This window comes from Lycorma delicatula, chromosome 1, assembly GCF_047948215.1.
Source record: "Lycorma delicatula isolate Av1 chromosome 1, ASM4794821v1, whole genome shotgun sequence".
Taxonomy (NCBI): Eukaryota; Metazoa; Arthropoda; class Insecta; order Hemiptera; family Fulgoridae; genus Lycorma; species Lycorma delicatula.
Window position 1 is genome coordinate 383,773,065 of NC_134455.1, and position 21,346 is coordinate 383,794,410.

The 21,346-nt window shown below is 33.3% G+C and overlaps 1 protein-coding gene across 5 annotated transcripts in view; it reads left to right on the plus strand.

Annotated features, from left to right (window-relative positions):
* The first annotated feature begins 1,573 nt into the window (after positions 1 to 1,573).
* Vps15 (vacuolar protein sorting 15) overlaps positions 1,574 to 21,346 on the plus strand; it is a 173,388-nt gene continuing 153,615 nt past the window's right edge. For 2 of the 5 annotated variants that reach the window (XM_075353770.1, XM_075353774.1), the window contains exons 1-2: positions 1,574 to 1,791; positions 11,826 to 11,980. In XM_075353770.1, coding sequence (XP_075209885.1) covers positions 11,868 to 11,980 — 113 coding nt within the window. In that variant the 5' untranslated portion in view covers positions 1,574 to 1,791; positions 11,826 to 11,867. Of the gene's footprint in view, positions 1,792 to 1,823; positions 2,038 to 11,825; positions 11,981 to 21,346 lie in introns of those variants that run through there. The other 3 variants (XM_075353769.1, XM_075353773.1, XM_075353771.1) reach the window with 3 other exon arrangements.

Consider the following 21,346-nt stretch of genomic DNA (forward strand, 5'->3'; position numbering starts at 1 on the left):
ATAGTCATCAGTACTGTAATCCAAGTATTCTCAATAGCTACCTTAAAAATAAATAAGTGTTAACATATTCATTTATGATAGTTCTTGTTTTGATTCAACTAAAAATAAGACATTCTGGAAAAACTCTAAATAACTATTATAAGTTAAGTAAACAATGATTAAATTATAAATTTACTTATTGCAATAAGAGAACATTTAATTTTTAAGGAATAATTTTGTTTTATTCAATTTTTCATAAATACTTAAAATGTTATAAGTAAGAAGTTAATACATTTTTTATTCAATAGATCCATTGAATTTATGTGAATTTTTGAAAAGTTTCCCATAGTTTATGCACAGAAGTTTCAAAACCACCAGATCTGTAAATTACTATCAATATCAACTTTAGACTTGGACGCTGAATTGCACAGCATTCAAAATTAATTCCCTCTGCGATTAAACGATAGCTTTCAATTTTATTAAATAGATAATCATTATCAAAAATTCAGACTAAATTTTTGTTCCATTGTATAAAAACTTCAATATTCTATTAAAAATTACGATATGGGGAAAGAAAATTGTGAACTGAAGTGATTAGAATAGGCAAAATTCAGTCTGAATTTGCAAATCGTTATTTCTTAAGATTTTCACCTTCTCAATTATAAAGAACCCACACGCATATTAACATCTGAAAACACTGACTTCCACTACCGATAGTTAAAAAAAGATTAAGGAAGATCCTTGTATAAGTTTATAATGGATCTGGGGGGATGGTATGCCTCAAGCTCGTTTTTAAGGGCAACAGGTGCCCAGGAGCACAACAACCACGCTAACTTGAACAAATATATGTTTCATTTCTGCCTGGCAGCTGATGAGTTGTGTGTCTGTGGGGAGGTCCAGTCAAATGAACACCTGATGGTTTGACTGCCCGCTCTTGGAGGGGCCAGAACACAGACCATCCTGGAACTTAGAGGTCAAGGGGAAAATTGGCCACTTATAAGCGACAAGTCAATGTGGCGAGAGCCGCATTGTCAGACCGTGTGAGAGTTCTTAGATGCGGTTGCTTTGTTCAACCGGCATCCGTAGTTTGCTTAAGGGAAAGACTCTTACCGTATTGCCATGGGAAGCTAACCCTGAGTATGGCTGACCACCAGCCAACTATTATGGCTCCAAGCACTATAAAATGGTGGACAGATACTTGGGCATTCAGCGACCTAGGCGTGATATCGAATTGCTGCCTAGACGAAATAAATTTTATTATGTATGTCATTTATATTTTTAATAGTTGTAGGGGTGCCCTTACCCATTTTAGCAAATATATGACAAGTGAGCAGTTGGGACACGTAAGCCGACGGTGTATGGCACCACGCTTAGTCAGCTTACGTTGTTAGGTAAGCTCTAGGAGCTATGTTAGTATACTGGTCGCTAAAGTTTTCGAGGTTCAGTTGCCGTTTGTGACACAGACATTCGGTCTAATACTTTAGGGCGGCAGAATGGGATGGTGGCGGGAGAAACGCCAAGCAAACCAATCGATAGTTAAAAATTTTTATAGAGAAATCGATACTATAAAAATCGAAATATCTACATCGACTGATACTTTTGACAGTGAATATTGTGTCGAATTTAACTGTTTTCCTGAAAAATTATCATAGTGTCTTGCTTTTGTTTAAATTAGAATGTTTGTGTAATGATATAAGAGCGATTGTAACTATTTAACTTTTACTTCGGTGTGTTTACAAAATGTAGTTTGTTTAAAATGATGTAAAATTTTGCTTTGTTGTCGTATTATATTGCATCTAACGTAACTTAAAGGTACGGTATGTTTTAGGATTCTTGGTGTTTTTATCACGAAGACTTGGGTTAATATAGTTTTGGTAGTAGATTTATTTTTATCACATATTTATTTTTTTTTACTGCTGTGGTATACTAATTAGTGAATGAATGATGTGAATTAGTTGTTTGATGTTATATATGGTGCTATAATTTGCAAAATGAGGTTTACTTTGTTAAAAGTATTAAACCAGCTTTATGAATTCGCATTAATCTGAGCAAGTATAGGTAATTTGAGTATTGCTGTTATAAACGTTTGTTCATATGTGTCTGTTTAAATGTAAGGATTTTTAGAAACAATTTTGTGTTTTTATCAGTTAGTATTCTTCATAATAGTTGTTTAATTGTCAGTCACTTTATCAACTGTCAATCTTTAATGATAAATGTTTTTATTGGTGTAATTAATATGCGTGTTAGTTGCTGTAACCAAACATTGTAAGCACCGTGATTGGAGTTGCTCCTGAAAATACTATAGCTATTTCAAGTAATGTATGCTATGAAAAATTAAGCCCAAAATGGCCTTAACCATGTTGTTTTTCTTTACTGAACCCTATAAACAGTTTTTTAAAGTTATTTTTTACGACCAATCTCACTATCTGTATGATTAACAGCAAATATAATTGCAGGACACCTACTAATAACACTGTTACATTGAAGTCATTAACTAATTAAATAGTAAATGAAAGTTAAAATTTATCAAATTTTAAGCCTGAACTTGGAATGAAGGTGCTTTATTTCAAAATTCAAGGCATTTTAGAGGAAACCACTAAACTTAACCAGAGCAGTACAGAAATTACACTGGATTTTAGAGGAAGAAAAATTTAGGTAGTCTAGAATAGTGTAGATTAGCGATGAAGGTGAAGCCAAACTCTACAAAACCTAGCAGAACATAACATAGTTTAGATAAGTTTTGTTTTCTGTGTGAACTGGGCTTTAAATGAGTATCTGAATAAAATAAATATGATTTGTAAGAAAAATAAATGTTACTTAGAAGTGTTTAATATGAACTTAATTATATATTAAATAGTGCTCATTTCTTATAAGAAAACATTCTCATTACTCATAGATGACTGTGCATCTGAGTTATAATTTGACCGATTTATTGCAGCAATGATTTTAATATGATTATTACATCTTGATGAAAAAAATAAACTTAGTGTAAATAGTAATTTTGACTCCTTGAACAATGACTCCCTGAATTACTGTAGTACCAGTTAACAAGGTATTACAGTAGCTGAAAAAAAGGTTTGAGAATCATTACTTTAACTGCACTGGAAGTGATTGATTAGCTTTCTGTAATGTATGAATACCCCTGAAACTGTTAAACAAATACCTCCAAAACATTTACATACAGTTAAATCAAGTTAACTTTGTACAGGAACAAAGAAATTCACAAAGAACTGTTTTTCTAGGAATTACAGCCTGTCAAACTGACAGGTCTAACATTTGCAGATTTTTTTTTTTTAAATTTGCCCTCAAAACTTGGAGGGTCTTACAATCAAGCGGGTCTTATTTTCAAATTTTTTTGTCTTCAGTCATTTGACTGGTTTGATGCAGCTCTCCAAGATTCCCCATCTAGTGCCAATCTTTTCATGTCGGTATACCCCCTACATTGTACATCCCTAACAATTTGTTTTACATATTTCAAACGTTCTTGCATGCACAATTTTTCCCTTCTAACTATCCCTCTAATATCATCTATTGCTTGTAAATCAGAAAAAATTGCCCTAGCAAATTGGGGAAGTAACCCCCGTTACGATATTTTAATTTTCATGAAAATTGTTTGTGATTCTGGGCTTTTAATTTTGTCTATTATAATGTCTACTAAAAATTTAAGACTGATTTACAGTTAACATGACTTCACTTGAAATACCCCAATATTGCTGCCTTAAATTTATTTTTCCGTGTAGTTTTTAGAGCTCTTTTCCCAATATCTGGTAACTTTGCCACAACCTTTCTTGTTGCATTTGACGAATATCAGTCCAACTTCCATTGCCGCATAGAATTCAATAACTAATTTAAATCTATCAATCAATTAATTGTTGAGCCTTGTTGATATTCAGAGTGTTTTCCATGGTTTATGCTCTGCAAAAAGTAAAAAAAAAGATTCGAGAATAATTTCACATATGATATACATTTAAGAAATCAGTTCCAACATATAATACACATTCTTCTGACCCTTGGAAAAAGATTATGGATGTAAAATCATGGAATGTAAAACACATGTGATGTAAAAATTTCTTATATGAGAGGTTCAAAAAATTCCTGAATTACATTTATTTTATAAAAATTTTACATTAGAAAATTTTGTATTATCATACCTCAAAGTAGTGTCCCTCAATAGATGTGTACTCTGCTTTCTTTTCTGTTTAGCCTCCGGAACCACTGTAAGGTATTACTTCAGAATTTGAATGAGGATGATATATAAATGAAGTGTAGTCTTTTACAGTCTCAGGTCAATCGTTCCTGAGATGTGTGGTAAATTGAAACCCAACCCCCAAAGAACATCAGTCTCCACAATCTAATATTCAGATCTGTATAAAAATATTAACTGCCTTAACTAGAATTAAACCTTAGAATTCTCGACTTCAAAATCAGCTGATTTGCGATGATGAATTCACCAATAGACCAACCTGGTGGATTAGAATGTGTACTCTTGGAATTATTCATGTGAAGGTTGAATCCCAACTGGAATCCATATCTCTTGTAATAAGAAAAAAAATTGCATAAATTATATAAATTTTCCAACATTCCTTCCTTCATATTTTAAATACAGGTATATAAAAACTTTTAAAGAAATATATCTGTACTGCTAAAAAGTATTTTTATGTCGCAGAATTAATGCTCAAGTAAAGGACTAAAGCTACTTGAATTTTGTTAAGGATATAACGAATTATGAAATTTTTCAATTACTGCTGATGGACAAACCTCTTATTGTGAATTTTTTATATCCATTTGCAACCTAAAACCAATACTGATCTTGTATAAGAACTTCTTTCCAAATTAGAAAAAACAAATTAATTATATTAGCTTCTTTCAAACTTCAGCTTCTTTCTGATTCTGAAGTGTTAACATAATTTCCCACATAAGTTTGTCAGGGACTCTTAACAATGATGATATTCCTCCATTTCTTATAAAAAGATATACTAAATTTATAACAAATTTATAACAAGTCAAGTGTTTTAATTGCTTATTAATAAACACTACATTTAAAACAGGAGTTCTTCACATTATTTCAAGTATAGTAAATTAATTCTAGTAAATAAATCTAGTATTCATCATGTCTTTATCTTTAAAGAGGAAAATTGGTTCTCAGTTAGAATTAAAAAATTACCATCCCATATCAATTTTATCATTTTCATGAATTATTTAAAGCAATTAGGAAGTTGATCACTTAGAAGATAATAAAGGAAGTTGATCGCTTAGAAGATAATAAATTATTGTCTGATAGCCAGTTTTAGTTTTTGTGAAAGTAGAAGTACCATTAATGACTTTATATCTTGTGTTGTTAGTGCCTTGGGCAGGCCTTGAAGGGGTCATAGGGTTATTTTGTGATTTCAGTAAGTCCTTTGATGTGTTAAGCATTTTTTCCTGATTTAGAAACATGCATTATGGGGTGATTGGTTTAGTGCTGAGATGATTGTAGTATTGTCTGAAAGATAGAACGCAGAGGGTGGTTACTGGTTTAATGAATTGCTCAAGCAGGTTTGGTTAGGTTGTTGATGGAATACCACAGGGACCAATTTTAGGAACTTCTCTCTTACTTGTTTATATAAATGAACTGTCTTATTCAATTCTGAAGACACAGCAGATTAATTTTTCTGTTGACATCACGGTTTGTATTACTTGGCCAGCGAATTTAGATGTGGATTAATATTTCAGTAGGGATCTAAAGATCATAAAGAATTTGTTTAAATGCAGTGGTTTGGTGATTAACTTAATTATGATTAATAAATTTTCACTTAAATCATAATGATGGTAAATCTTTTTCTGGATTACCAATAGATCTCGATTTGGTACCAGAGATTTCCTTCCTTGGTATTGTTGTAGATGAACGACTAATGTGGAAGAAACATACAGCCCAACTTATAACACAGATCAAAAAAAAAAAAATAATTTGAAACTGAGATAAAAGTAGGTGAATTAGAATGTATTTTTATGCTGAATCTTAAAATGAGATCAGTTTTTCTTCATCACCCTCAGATTTTTACTTATGGCACTTTAAAATATTGAAAAACTTTTTAAATAATAGAATACAAAAATAATAATTACAATTGAAATTCCTACCCTTATTTTGCAGTCATCGTGATGAAAACTTTCTCCTTGTTCATCACTGATGTCATCCAAGTTTAAGAAGAAAAAGTCCAAATGAGAATGTAAAAAATGAATTTTCAATGACATTCTGCAGTCTAAATTTTTGTAGTTCACTAAGTTAATTTATAAGCTGATCGTGGTTTTCAGCTTTTTTGTTTCCAAGAAAATCAGTAATGAATCTTTGAACGACTTCCATGCTGCTAGTTCTTTAGGATTCAGTTTGCTGTCAAATATATTTTTACAAATTAATTTTCTTATTTGTTATTCAATGAATATTCCCTCTTTTAATTTGACTTTACTTAATGTGCAAAAACCTCAGCTAAATTGTTAATCTCCATCTTTATCTAATGCTTTTTACAAAATTCTTCGTCAGGTATAGTTTTATGTGTAGAGGTGGTAAAATAATACAATCTGCTTTGACAAGGGGAATATTGACAATATTTTCCTTTCGTGGGGTAAACTGATTTCTTTTAACCAGTCTTTAACCATGTAGTGTTTAGCCTGAATATCCTGCAAACATAAGAAACACATATATTTTGTAAAGCTACTCGGGAGACTGAGAAGAAGCTCTATCACTTTCAGGTCAGCAATGATTTGCTATGAATGTTTATCATATTTAATGGCTTTAAAATTTTTTATATACTTTAATATGTTTCTCTCATTCCTACAGCCTGTGCTACCTGGTACCGTAATAGAAGAAAATTTATTCGAGTTATGCAACAACACTGCCTTTAAGCTTCTTTTTTATGAGTCTATAAACAAATGCCAATCATGAATGACATATTCAGTGACCAGTTCAGACATTAGCCCTTAAACATCATGTCAGGAACAAATTAAACCATCTCTTCTAAAGTATTTCAGTAAATTTTCATTTCGGTTTCTATATTCTGAAATTTTTGTTTAGTATCCTTGTTTAATAAATTCCATTCTTTAAGACATGAATCTAGGAGTTCTGAATGTTGTTTTGACAAATACAAGTCACATATTAGGTTGCTCAGTTCTGCTTGTGTAATGAGGTTAGGTTTAGTATTTGATTCTTCTGGATTGTAATTAATATCTGTTGAAGTTGAATATTCATCAGTTGAGCCTTCTGGAGAATCAGAAATTTCTTTCCAAGAAGTTGGAGCAATTGGTATCAGTAAATCAACACCATAAACTACTGGTCTCATAGCTGAACAAACATTTGGGTATGCTATACTGCTTTTATTATTTGAATTGAAACCAGTAACATTTGTTAAGCAAAATTAGGAGTCATCATAATAGTTAGTAGGCTATCACCAAATCATAGGTACGCCAAAAGGCAAATGCTCTTTTTTTCCTTTTAACCACTGGGTTAGTTTAACGTAGCACTTGATGCATGCTACATGTGGAGCCCATGGTTTATCTTGGTCTCCCAAGAAACAGTGAAAATAATGTTCAGCAGATTTGATACTGGTTTTCCTTGACTTTTCACGGTGAATTCTCCGCAAACGTAACAAAAAATATTTGGAGAACTTTTACAAGCTCAATTTTTATTCATTGTAAAATTCAAAATATTTTTTTATTAAATGTAAGTAAACCAAAATATTACAGAAATACTTACTTAATTATAAATATAAATAAGTTTTAATTTACAAATTCTTAATTACTTCATAAAATTGTTATACCATGGAGTCCAATAAAACACACATGTGCACGCGCACGAGCAGCCACACATACACACACTACTTAACATATCTTGAGGTTCAATAAAATAATACCAAAAGTTGTTCTGACAAAAATCTTTCTCTAAATTTATGGCACTCATCACTTATGAAACAATCTTATTATAAACCCACTACCACAGCTAAAGAACACAGCAAGTCATACCAAGAGCAGAACTTGTACTGAAGAAAATTTCATCACGTTGAATTACTCATTGCTTGACTCACTGACATGTCTATACTTCTCTGGCGTGACATGAAATGACATCATTCGACTATCATATATCAAATATAGGTCTACAGGACAGGATGCATCACAATATAAATCAGAAATTAATAAGCAAACGTACAAACGAACTAACTTATTGTATTGTTTGTTCCATGAATTATGGAACAAATAAATTTAAGGGGTTGTAACTTAAGAACATTACACGATGGGTTGGTTTGGAATACATATTCAGATTCATCATATAAAATACTACAAAGAACACCTACTTCCTTTTCAGTTCCAAATTTTATGTTGACCAGTTTAATGGGACTGAATAAGGCTTATTTTGTAATTTATGGATATGTATATTCATCGTTGGCCTGTGGAGTCATCTTTTAGGGTTTATCCACAGACTCAGAAATTATTCAGAATACAAAAAAAGACAGTCGACGCCATTAATCATGCCTATACATGTTATTCATGCAAGCTCAGCTATAGTCACTAAAACGTACTAACATTTCCTTATATTTATTTATATAATTTGGTTATATTTTGTAAAAACCCAATCTATTTAAATAAATATCTTGATTTGGAAATCAAAAATACAATACCTGCATAGAGATAAATTTTTATTTCCACTGCACCGAACTGCTGCTTTTAAAAAACTCCCTTGTTATGCAGATAATTTTGTAATAAACTTGCTCTAATTTTCAGAAAATCTAATACCATCAACAGTTTCAAAAAGCATCTGTTGAAATTTTTTCAGTAGAAAAACTATTCTAAAATAAATGAATGACTGACAATAACAGTTATAATTGCTGTTCTTAAAATTAATATGTACCTAGTTGGTTGGTTTGCTTGGCATTTCTCCCTCCGCCACCCCATTCGGTCGCCCTAAAGCATAAGACCGAATGTCGGTACAACAAACGGCTACTGAACCATGAAACAGTTTAGCAAACTCCTAGTCTAGCGAGCTAGCTCCTTTAGCTAACCTAAAAGCGTGATACTATACACCACTCGATTGCGTGTCCAATCGCCCACTTGTCATATATCACTAAAATCGGTATGCGCACCCCGTCAGCTGCTAAAATATATGTGACTATTAGTAAATAATTTATTTCGTCAAAGACAGCAATTAGCTGCCACGCCTAGGCCGCTGAATGCCAGCAAGTATCTGTCCACCATTAAAGTGCTTGGAGCCTTAATCTGGCTGGTAGCCAGCCATATCTTTTGGTTAGCTTCCTACAGCAGCTCGGTTGGAGTCTTTTCCCTTAGGTAAACTACTGATGTCGGTTGAACAAAGCAACCGCATCAAGGAACTCCCATACGGTCCGACAATGTGGCTCGCCGCTTGTGAGTGCCAATTTTCCCCTTGACCTCTAAGTTCCAGGGTGGCCTGAGTTTTGGCCCCCCAAGAGCTGAGCAGTCGAAAATTATGTGTTGATTCGACTGGACCTCCACGCAGACGCACAGTTCATCAGCTGCCAGGTGGAACCGAAACAAATATTGGTTTAAATTTACATGGTTGGATAGCACTCGGGCTCCCGTTGCCCTTAAAAGCAAAGGAGAGGCATACCATAACCCCCAGATCCTGTATAAATCTATACAAGGACCTTCCCTTAGTCGTGGCGTGCCATTCTTGTTGCCATGCTTCCATCGCGAGGCTGTAAAGCTTCCTCCGCAGGCGGGAGATGGGCAACTGTTCGAAATATGGAACCGGTGCATTGAGATCACCGTTCCGCTCCTTTACAGGGCCGGCTCGAAACCGTATCCAAATACCTCGGCCTCCCCTCCTCTTCGCAGTTTCCATATGACCGCCCGAACTTTCACCACTAAATCGATTGGGTGAGCCTTTTCCAATACAGTGGTAGCCTCGTAGGAGGTAGTGTTAAAAACACCAGTGCATACAATTTAGGCTCTGCGCTGGGCACTCCTTAAATTTTGAATAAGTGCTCGATTTCTTTCCAACCTATGCGCCAAACGGACGCCGCGTAAGAGGTCATACTTTCGAAGACACTTTCGAGCAATCCTCTTAAGTTTGTGCATCACAGAGACGACGTCCGCCGCTACTTGCCTAATGCGGTTGCTAAACAGCAAACTCTCATCATACAAAACACCTAGGTACTGATCAACTGGAACTCGGCTGCCTACTTACACAGCCTTTCTACTTAAAATAGGGGTTACAACTGTATGATAATTTGTTTGCATAAACTTCGTCTTGGGTACAGAAATCCTTAAATTTGAATGTCCATCCAGCCCTCTGCGGTTGACAAAGCCGCTTGCGCTCGGTCTTCTAGCTGCGGTCGTGAATTATCACGAACTAACAGGAGACAGTCATCGGCGAAAGCCTGGGCCGTGACCCCTTACGGGAATGTCAGTCCCAAAAATCCGTCGAATACCAGGTTTCACAGCAACGGATCGAGAACGGAGCCCTGCGGGCTTCCCCTGGTGACACGTTTCCACCACTAGGTGCGCACCCTTAAACAGAGCCGTGTGATCTGACAAGTAGTCTCGTACTACGGCCTGCAGGGCTACAGGAACATTGCGGCGTTACAACTCATAGAGGACAGAACTAAAATATAAGGAAGGAAATGCTGCCTCTATGTCAATAAAAAATTGCCAAAACATATTTACAGTCGGCGCTTTCCATCTCGGCACTGGCGCTTAAGGAAGGAAATGCTGCCTCTATGTCAATAAAAATTGCCAAAACATATTTACAGTCGGCGCTTTCCTTCTCGGCACTGGCGCTTTCCACCTCGGCAAGAGCATTTAAGATGCAATCCTCGGTGCGAACCCTTTTCATGAAGCCATACTGGCCTCGGTTTAGAAATGAGTTCATATCGATGCTTTCCCAGAGCCGTTCCACAACCAGCCTTTCAAGAAACTTTCCGATTACCGGCAAGAGGCTGATGGGTCGATAACTGCTGACCTCACTCCGATCCTTTCCTGATTTTAAGAGGACCCTTACCAGATTGTATTTATTTTATTGCTATTGTATGAATTTATATATTGTATTTCAACTGCTTGTAAACTTTGTCATGTTGCCTAATGTCCACCCATTTGTAACCTTACAGAATTTCTTGTGCCATTCAAGAACTTGGTTTTTTCAATATTTCTAATTGGTAATGTTTGTTTTTTTTTTTTTAAGCAAAACTAGACATCTGTACTGCTCAGTGATAGACATTTTGAACTGTGATACCTTTGTGTATGTCACATGAGTATATTTTTATACATTCTATAACAATTACATATTTTTATTTATGTAACGGAAATAAGATCATAATGCTGACCAAATTTTTGGTGTCATGAATAATGCCTTTTAACTTAATAAACAATAATTTTCTTATTACAATTACTTTTTTAAACAGAAGGTGTTGCTAGGAGGAACTTTCATAAATCACCTCTATACATTAATGAAACTGAGTGAAATTTGGCCCCCGCTACAAAATGGTTTGCATCTATTGTGTGATATGATGAAACCCAGTAATATGTTATACTTATTATTATTTATTACAGCAATTAAATTGCATTCAACAGATGCTCTTTACTGCATTAATTATTGACATATTAAGTCCACGTTAATTATTTGTAAATAGTAATTCTTACAGTTTTTCAGCTAATATTTTCATGTAATGGATTATTATATTGTTTATTAATATAATGTAATCTTATATGGAACAAAAAAAGAAAATTTTATCGTAAAATTGATTTTAAGTAAGTCAAATTTGTTTTAAAAGTAAAGTAACTTGTAAGCAAAGAAAAAATAGGAATTAAATACATTTTCTTAAATAATTATGTTTTTTTTTTTTCAGTTCCAAATTTAAAACACAGAGTTAATTAAAACACAGAATTAAATGGGGAATCAACTGGTGGGAATTGCTCCATCCCAGATTTTTCCGGTTGAACATTATCTAACAGATTTACGTGACTTTCAGTTTGATAAAAAGTATGTACATTACTTTTACAAGTAAGTTCTTTGCTTTGTTATCATTTACTGTACTGCTTATTTTATTTCTTTAAAATATGCCTTTGGTTTATTAAATATATCTGGGACACTTGAACTGAGTTGTTAATGATAATCTTATGGTGTAAACTAATAATTAGGGTAATATCAGTTGATGTTGGTGTCAGATATGAGTATGTTTGTAATTTGTACTCGCACTGTTTATGAAATATGTACAATATTTTGTAGCATTTCATCAGTAAACATTTTGAATAAAATATCAATAAAATTTACATATTACTTGTATATATGGCCCTTTCTATTACAGATACATTGTTGTTCGGTTCCTTATCACTTAATTGTGATTTGTATAGTGATTTAATAAACAAATTTGTTATTAAAATTCAACTACATTTCTTCTTTTTTTTCATTAATTTTTTTAACATTCACAAGCTGTATGAACAGCTTTACCAAATGTAGATTACATTGTTGTTATCTAGGTAATAACGTGGGATCTGGGTGAAAGGTTTATACTTCAGTTGGACACTTCACATGTCGCACAATTCCGGGATTGGAGAAGAGTAAGGTAGTCTGAGCCTTTTTCTCTTGAAGTTTCTACTTGTGACTTTTTAGTACCTTGAATGAACACAGTTTGTCCAGATTAGTAGAAGATTTTTTGAAGTAATAAATGCAAAATCAGTAATATACTGCTCACATCCTGAGGATGTACGTATGTAATTTAGGAAGGATAAGGAGACCTGAGTTTACCCAATAAGCACCTCAGTTCCATATTTTGGTCTTTGGATAGATCCATAGGAAAAATAGCTCCCACAGAGCAATTGCAAAATGAAGAAAATAAGTTCATTTAGAAGAGTGCTTTAAAATTCTTTCTAGGTAGTGGATATCCATTCTGCCAAAATTCCTTCGGGAGATTGGAAATCTTTATCCAGAACAGGAGGAACACAATAAATAATTTGTGATTATGTGTCGGCTATCCCAAAAATTTATTTTAATAAATAGGTTTTCCTTTAGGTATTAAAAAGCCACCAGAGAACAGAAGCCAGACTCTTGTGTTATGCCAAAATTGTCATTCTGCCAAAATTCCTTCGGGAGATTGGAAATCTTTATCCAGAACAGGAGGAACACAATAAATAATTTGTGATTATGTGTCGGCTATCCCAAAAATTTATTTTAATAAATAGGTTTTCCTTTAGGTATTAAAAAGCCACCAGAGAACAGAAGCCAGACTCTTGTGTTATGTAAACTGACTTGAACTTTCTTTAGTTGCACCTCTTCTCTATAGTGAGCATAAATACCCTGATCTACTAGAAATTGTGGTAGAGTGAAGAACTACTACTTTGATGGAATCTGAAGCTTACCTTTGGATCTGTTTGTCTCATTTTCTGTATTTTAATATATCTATATGTAGTTCATTTTGTTTAGATTATATCCATCTGTTTTTCTATATCCTAAATCCTTTCTTTCTGATGATGTTCTGTGAATTTTAGTTAGATGCCACTGAATCTATCATAAGAAAACAAAGCTCTGTAAATTGCCCTTAGTATTTCTGTTCTGTTGGAAGTGGGCTTTTCCTTATAGACCTGTCTGGGAAATTTTGTTTTATATCCATGACTGTACAATAGCACAACCTGGACTTGTGGCTTTGATAATTATTGAGTAAAGTTAGTTCTCATCAATTCTAATACGTACACCTTTTTGAATGTGATTGATTATATATAGCCTGTTGAGGCATAGACAATGCATAGAAAATTGAAATATTTACAAAAGCATTATCTATAATAAAAAATCTTGACCTACTTACAATTGCTATTACTGTAAGCTTGGTTGGTGCTATTCTTGATCATCATTCAAAGTTTGCAAAAAAAGTAGGATTTTTTTTAAAGATAGACTATAAATTGTTGATTTTAAAAATAACTTCACCAAAACACAGTAACAGAATAACCTAAAAAACTAATGCCAGTAGTTGACTTTTGTGGATCCCACATTATCAGTCAGTACACAATACTATAATTACATCAAACAAATAATAAAAAACTTAAAGATTTTAAAACATAAATGCATTAATAACAAAAAAAACCTTTTGAATACTTTCAAGAGTTAGAAAGTATTCAAAGTAGATAACATCCATGGTGCTTGTAAAACTCCATCTGAAGTTAGGTGATTACAGATAGACAGAAATTAGGAAACATGAAGGATTGCTATCCTTATTTACTCTTCGGCTCATAGATGACTCTGCCTATTTAATGATATCATTAATAATAATGCTTTAACAATTAATCATTTTGGATTCTGTATAGAGGATGGAGACACCATTAGTTTTAAAGAGCTTCAAATGATAATATTTTTGTAATATTTAGATGATTTTTGTAAGTTAGTAATTGTGAACAACTCATTTTTATACAAATGTTGCTAAAACATTGTAACATATAAAGATATAAGTTTTGCTTAAATGATATGCAATCATAATCTGCCTTTATGGTACATTATCTAAGCCTTTGTCTACTGATTAAGGTTGTTTATTATTATTTTGTTTAAAAAAATCCCTTTTTGGATGCAGGAAGGCGGAGGTAGATTTCGCCAGTGATGAGTAAAAAGGATAAAGAGGATAAGCAGGGGATTTCCATCTTAAAGTTAAGAAAAACTTCAAATTTACTCTATATGATAATGGTTGCATGTGAAAAACGTTTCACATGTTTAGCATTCAACAAGCCCCATCTTCTTACAATTCCAGCAACATTTTGGTCATCCCTTGCTGTAAGGGTTGTTAATATCAAAAATTGTGCCAGACAAAACTTTTAGGTAATGTTTAGAGGACTAACGACCACTTTAAACCGATTTGATACTGTGCCTATTAAGGAAGGTATGATTTTTATGTTTTCGAAACCCCATTTTTTCCACCCACTGGGCCAATGGTTGGTGATATCAAAAAACTTTACTCAGATAAATTTTAGGCTCTTATCCAAAGAATAGTAGAAACTTTAACCTTTTCAGATCATGTAGCCATTAAACTGGCTATGTACGGCGTCAGTTTTAAAACGCTGTTACAAAATCATTTTATATGGCATCTAAGTCGGTTATTTTGTTTTATATTCACAAAGGAATCAGTTTTATTATACAATTTGAACGACGTTTATACGATGTAAAATGTTTATTTTTAGACTAGAAAGAATATGACCATTTTTTTCTCAGAAATGTGCTTGTGTGTGTGCGTGTGTGTGTGTATGTGTATGTGTGACTTGCGTATTATAATTGCTATGAGGATTACGGATTTATTTATTATTTACAAAAATAGCTTATCTTACTAGCAACATATCGATGTATTGAAACACATAATAAATTATCATATACGGCATACAAAAAAAAAGGAATTTGTGGTCATAAATACGTCACTTTTACTTGAGGTCTATAAATATCTTTTCTGACAAATGATATCGGTAAACATGTAACACATCGATTCGTAATGAATAACAGTATACAGTAAAAATGGTTTTTTTGTCAATCTGAGTAGCCTTTTCAGTGGTGGGAATTTTTATAAAACGTAGTTTTCTGAATCTACTTTCACTTATACTAGCATGTTACTAATCTGTGATTTATGACACGAGTTTTTCATCATATTTTGCCCAATTTTCAGCCATATTTGTTTGAAAGTATTATTTTTAAAATCAGGAAACTATGCTTCATAAACACAAAGCAAAAAAAAAAAATTTTGCTAATAAAAAACACGGTAAAAATGTGAGAAAAAAAATTCTGCAATTAAATTATCGTAATTTTTGTACTGTTTCAATTTTTTTTTTGGTAGAGGCATAAAAAATATCCAATCGTAATGGTTTTTTTGTCAAAATCTGTTAAATCTCTTTAATATACTGTAATTTTTTGAAATATTTTCACAAGAAGGTAGCATAAGACTATGAAGGGAGGCAATCAGATACCAACATATTTTCGCAGAGCGCTAATCAACCGCGGATCATTGTGATGGGAAAAGGTTAAACAAATTCAATATTTTACTTAATAATAAAATTATAGCGATATTTTGTTTTTTCGAAAAAGCCTCCCATTTCTACCCTCATGGTCTGATTTTGCCCATTAACGAACTCAACCAAGATTTTGGATTGTTATATTTTATGTAACAATTTGAAAGTGATTGTGCAAAATTATGGCAGTTATCATGTCCACAAGAAAGTGATATATATATATATATATATATATATATATATAAATTTATATATTTCACTTTAAATGTATATATAAACTTTTGAACTGATCGTGGTTTTGATGTCTGGGGAATGTGAAACATGAAGATATGTCAAAATTTTCCAGACGTTAAAGAACAGTTGAAGGTTAGTTAAAATATTTTTTTGTTCAATAATTTTGAGCGTTGTGTGGTTTTTTAAGACTATTTTGGTGTATGTTTCTTGTTTATTTCTTTCTGTGATTCCATTCAAGCCAACTACATCTAAATCCATATATTAATTACAGCAATACTTGAATGTTAACAACATTCAAGCCAATTCCATCTAATCTGTTAAAATTTCTTTTGTATTTATAAAAAATATGAATGTTTTTATTGTATCATTTTATCCTTATAAGGGAGTAGATAAATTAACACTTTCAAACTTTTTTTTTTTGAGGAACAAGTCAATTTGAGCAAGGAATTAATATTATTATGTATATTATTATATTCTTCTGTTGAAGATGAAATGATTAATTATTCATTACTTCGAACTTTTTTCAGAATTTTTAAAGGATTCGATTATTATTGTATTATTATTATCATTATGGCTGTTAATCATTATCACATTCCTGACTGTAATGAGCAACAGAAAGAAACTATTGGTACATTAAAAAATGACCATCTGGATTTTTTTTATGCCAAAGAGATCTCAAAATATCAAGAATTTTTATCTTTCTCTCTCTCTCTCTCTCTGTGTATGTGTATGTGTATGTGTATGTGTATGTGGTGTGTGTGTGTGTGTGTGTGTGTGTGTGTGTGTGTGTGTGTGTGTGTGTGTGTGTGTGTGTGTGTGTTTGTTTGTTTGTTTGTTGGCTTCTGTTTGGCATTATATTGAGAAAGGTTTAATCTACAATCATGAAAGATTATGTATGAGGGACAATCAGAAAGTAAGTTACATCCCCTATATGAAACAAACACATATTTATAACACAATTTTTTTTTTTTATTGAATAAACAACTACATATTTTTATCTATTTTTTGATATAATCACAAAGTTTTTCTAAACACTTTTCATACCTTGTGACAAGTTTTTCAATTCCACTCTCATAAAAATTTCATCCAATTTCCTTCAACCACTGAAGAATCGCTTCCTTCAATTTGTTCATTAGCAAAACACTCCCCTCCCAGGTCTCACTTGAGACAACCAAACAGGTGGTAGTCGCAGGGTGCTAGGTCAAGGCTGTAAGGTGGTTGAGACTTCACTTCCCACTTAAATTTTTGCAGTAACTCCTTTGTCACATGAGCTGAATGAGTAGTATTGTAGAAAATCGACCCCATCGCTCAATCTTCTGAGTTTGATCTTTAATGGCTTTATACAATTTTTTTTAAAGACTCACAGTAAGAGTCGGTATTGATTGTTGTTCTTCATGGCATAAACTCACCGTAAACAACTCCCTCAGAATTGAAAAAGACTGTCAGCATAACTTTTCGAACATGTGAAAATGTTTTCACTTTTTTAGCTGTGGCAAATTTTTGTGTCTCCATTCATGTGATGCTCGTTTAGTCCCAGGAGTGTAATGAACCGCCCAGCTCTCATCCCTGGATGATTTGTTTCAAAAACTGTGGACCAGTTAGGAAATAATGTTGTAGAAAAGAAAGAGCACACACAGAATGTTGATGTCTGTGGTTGTCGGTCAACAGATGTGGTACTCATTGTGCACACATCTTTTGCTAACCATGCTGATTGTGGATAATCACAAACACACTGCCATAACTGATGTTAAGTTCACTTACAATTAATGCACCTGTTACTCAAGATCATTTCATTCACATATTCTGCATTACCTGTCGCATTTGCAGTTGAAGGACACCCAGCATACGTAGTTCGTCATTCACATTTGTTATTCCCTTTTTGAACATTTGGCACCATTTTATGATCATGGGATGTGACATTCCATTCTTACGATATACCTCAACAATTTGGTGTTGAATTTCACAACAATTGTAATTTTTTGCCCACAAAAATTGGAATTGAACACACTTCTATGCTGGATGATACCTCAAGAGGACATGCCACATTGACAATGACACTACACACATACTGAATATCTTATAGAATTGCTGCTGGGGGAGTCTGAAGACAACACAACCAGTGCTGCCTCCACAAGACATTAATATATCCCTTTTAGTTCAAGAACACGGCAAGGGTGTAATTTATTTTTTGATCCACCTCTCGTTGTTTATATATTATGATAAATTGATTTTTTATGTTTTTAACAAAACCTAAGATTTGATTAGGGTGAGTTGATTGTCAGAGTGCTACATCTGAAAGATGGTGGTCTGAATAAAATACTACTGGTAGATTTTAGAGCGAGGTTGGACTATGGTCATAGGTGATGAATGAAGGCAGCGCCTTCTTGCTTGTTGAATAATGAATGGTTAATTGAATTGTCGTCTTGACAGTTAATGAAATGAATTGTAACATAATATATAACTTGACATATAAAAATATAAAATATAAAATTAAATAAAACATTAAAGCTAACGTTCATCTGAACAAAGAATGGAGTCCATCCGGACTAAGAGTATGATGTGACCGCCTTGGATCAGATTCGAGCGCCGAAAACTTACGAGTTTAACTATCCGGTGAGTGCTAGCACCCACTAGATCGCAGCACTGGACGGGTTAAGCTCGTAAGTATTCGATGTTAGAATCACAACCAGAGCAGTCATGTTTCGTTTCAGTCCAGATAGACGCTTAGATTAGATATTCTTGGTAACGTTCAAGAATATGTTAAGTTCAAGTCTTGATAATGTTCAAGTATAATAATGTATATAGAGAAATTAAATGCAACAATTCATCAAAGGCAACAAGGAGTTTTTTTTTAATTATCAACATCATCTACAGTCCATACTCGCTCTAAAATCTACCATCGTTTCATGATTCGGTCCAGAGGACCATTCCTTCTTCTCGTACTATAAATCTAAGTGCTAAAATTGCTCCCCTTATCCCTATACTTTTCCTGAAACCAAATTGTTCTTCTCCTAACACTTTTTCCACTCTCCTCTCAACTCTTCTGTACAGAATTCTAGATAAAATTTTTGATGCGAGAGTAGTTCAGGTAATTGTTCTGTATTCTTCACATTTATCTGCTTCACCTTTCTTTCTTTGGTATCATGGCAGTAACACTCTTTTTGAAGTCTGACAGAACTTCCCCTTTTTTGTAAATATTATATACCAGTTTGTATAATCTATCACTTCCTTACCTGCACTGCACAGTAATTCTGCAGGTATCCCTTCTATCCCAGGAGTCTTTCTGCCATTCAAATATTTTAATGCTGTATTAAATTCAGATCTTAGTATTGTATCTTTCTTTTCATCCTCTTCGACTTCCTCATCTTCCTATATTGAATCAGAAACACAGTTTCTAATTCAATATATTACACTCACCTATAGACCTCTTCTTTCATATTATAAATTGGTGTACCATCTTTATTTAATACATTATTAGATTTTAATTTATGTACCACAAAATTCTACTTAACTTTCCTTATGCTCCATCTGTTTTACCAATGATCATCATTTCTCTTTCCACTTCTGAACACTTTTACTAATTTACATTTCCTCTTTATAGTATTGCTTAATTGTTGATAGTTCCTTTTACCTTCTTCACCACTAGCATTCTTATACTTTCTATGTTTATCCACCAGCTGCAATATATCCTCGTGATATCCAAGATTTTCTACCAGTTCTCTTTGTTCCACCTAAGTTCGGTTATGCTGATTTAAGATTTTATTTTTTTATATTCTTCTTCTATATTTTCTACCTTATCGTTTTTACTCAGACCTCTTGCGATGTCCTCAAAAATCTTCTTTGCCTCTTCTTTCACAAGCTTTAGATTGCACTGATTCATCTGACATCTTTTCTTCAGATTTTTAAACCCCAATCTACATTTCATTATCACTAAATTATGGTCGCTATCAATGTCTGCTCCTGGATATGCTTTTCAGTCAACAAGGTAATGTCTAAATCTTTGTTAACCATGATATATTCTATCTGATACCTTGCAGTATCACCAGGCTTTTTTCATGTGGATATTCTTCTATACGATTTTTAAACCGGGGTTTGGAAATTACTAAATTACTCAATAAGTCAGTCCCCCTCTTTCATTCCTTTGCCCAGTCCGTATTCACCCACAATATTTCTTTCCTTGCCTTTTCTGAAGCTTGCATTTCAATCTCCAACTATTATTAAATCTTCATCCCCTTTTATGTGTTTAGTTGCTTTGTCAATTTATTCATATACACACTCTACCTCATCATCATCATGGGCACTTGTAGGTATATAGATGTTAACAATCATTGTCGGTTTAGGTTTTGATTTTATCCTAATTACAATGATTCTATCACTACGCTTTTTGAAATACTCTACTATCTTCCCTATTTTCTTGTTTATTACGAAACCTACACCTGCCCTTTATTTGACGCTGAGTTAATTATTCTAAAATCACCTAACCAGAAGTCATTTTCCTCTTCCCACCAATCCTTGTTAATTCGTACTACATCAACATTTAACCTATCCATTTCCCTCTTTAAATTTTCTAACCTACCAACCTTTTTTGGACTTCTAACATTCCACGCTCCAACTTGTAGAATGTTATTTTTTAACTTTCTGGTGACCTTTTCCTTAGTAGTCCTCACCCAGAGATCCAAATAGGGGCTAGTTTATCTCCAGAATATTTTACCAAGGAAGGCGCCTCCATCTTTGTTACATGAAAATGCAGAGAGCTAGATTTTCTTGGAAAAAATACAGCCATAGTTTTCCATTGCTTTCAGCTTCATAGTGCTCAGAAGATTGGGTGATGTTGCTATTGCTATTTAAGTCCTTGTGACCTACGCTCTTAACAATTACTGAAAGAAGTGCTACCCTCTTTGCAGAATCATTTCTTAGTCTAACTCTCAAACAGATACCTCTCCAATATGGTTGCACCTTCAGTCCAGATTCTCTGTATCACTGAGCATTCAAGCCCCCCTTACCTTCAGCAAGGTCTCACGATTCATAGAGGGAGATTAGGGAAGACATATACTTAAATGTTCAAAAAGTGTATTGTGTTTGAATTGAAGTATTCATTCAGTATATCATTTTTTGTTTGCCCACTTATTTTAAGTTGAGTTGTAAGGTAGTTATTGAAGAAATT